Source organism: Perkinsus marinus (assembly GCF_000006405.1).
Source record: "Perkinsus marinus ATCC 50983 genomic scaffold scf_1104296937470, whole genome shotgun sequence".
Classification (NCBI taxonomy): Eukaryota; Perkinsozoa; order Perkinsida; family Perkinsidae; genus Perkinsus; species Perkinsus marinus.
Window position 1 is genome coordinate 1 of NW_003213824.1, and position 1,025 is coordinate 1,025.

Consider the following 1,025-nt stretch of genomic DNA (forward strand, 5'->3'; position numbering starts at 1 on the left):
TGTTTACGACTTCCTTTTGTGGCGAATTTTTGTCTGCTATGTATTGCACACACTCTTTCAGGACGTACTCGAAGACTTGAGCATTCCTGGCAGGCGTTTCTCATTGTATCTTGGTCACGATACTGGTCCGGCTAACTCCCTCACTGATACTCTCCAGTTGAAGTGTAAGCACGCTTCATGCGTATCTGTTTGACTGTCGTTTTCAGGGATGGATTCTGGTAACGCCTGTGCAAAGTATTGGCCTCCATTTGGAACCGCGTTGATATTGGAGATCTACTCTGACAATCAAGCTCGCTGGATCTATAACGGTCGTGTGACTTCCGTCGAAGCCATCGAGGAATGTCGCGGCAAGTAAGCTACTTCCCATTGAGATGCAAGTGAATGTTGTTCATTTGGGTTGATCGAGTGAATTCGTTCGAGTGTGATTCATCGTGATATGTTTCGGACAGTTTGCTATGATGTCTATTACAGGTCTCTCTGCAATTACGAGTCGCTATACGAGTATCTCACGACTGTTGTGCCCAACAAGTTTGAGTGCAAGGGTATCCCTGAACCGACTCGTGGTGGGAGCCTCCGTGGATAGATATTTTACTACTGAACTTTTTTTACTACAACTCCGAAGAAATTTTGGGTGTTCACCTGTTCCTATATGCTGCCTTTTCGGGCGGTTTTCTGTGCGATAGACGTTTATGTAGTTACTTTCCTATGTACGGACTTCTCAAGAAGTGTTCGAGACTTACGACTGAATGTTGTGTTCAATCAAGTTCCGGGTTGCTCTTCCTTCCTCACCGGAACACAACCATACTCTAATGAGGGAGACTTGATCAAGCAATCAAGTGTGGGATGGCCATAGCATTTGAAACACTTCGAAGTCGTGTATGTAACTGTGAGTTGCGAGTAGTTTCTCGCTCTTTCTCCTTCTGCTCACGGGCCTTTTCTAAGCGGTTCGTTATCTCATAATCGGAGATCTACATCAAGAGAGCCTGCAGCGGATCTCGAAAGTTAAAATACCGTCACTTTCTTAG

At 45.3% G+C, this 1,025-nt stretch overlaps 1 protein-coding gene across 1 annotated transcript; it reads left to right on the plus strand.

Moving 5' to 3' along the window:
* Positions 1–208: 208 nt before the first annotated feature.
* Positions 209–583, plus strand: Pmar_PMAR005083 (hypothetical protein; the record flags this gene model as incomplete). The annotated part of the gene is made up of 2 exons (XM_002783069.1): positions 209–351; positions 472–583. The coding sequence occupies 2 exons, from the start codon at positions 209–211 to the stop codon at positions 581–583; spliced, it is 255 nt and encodes an 84-aa protein (XP_002783115.1).
* Positions 584–1,025: the final 442 nt, after the last annotated feature.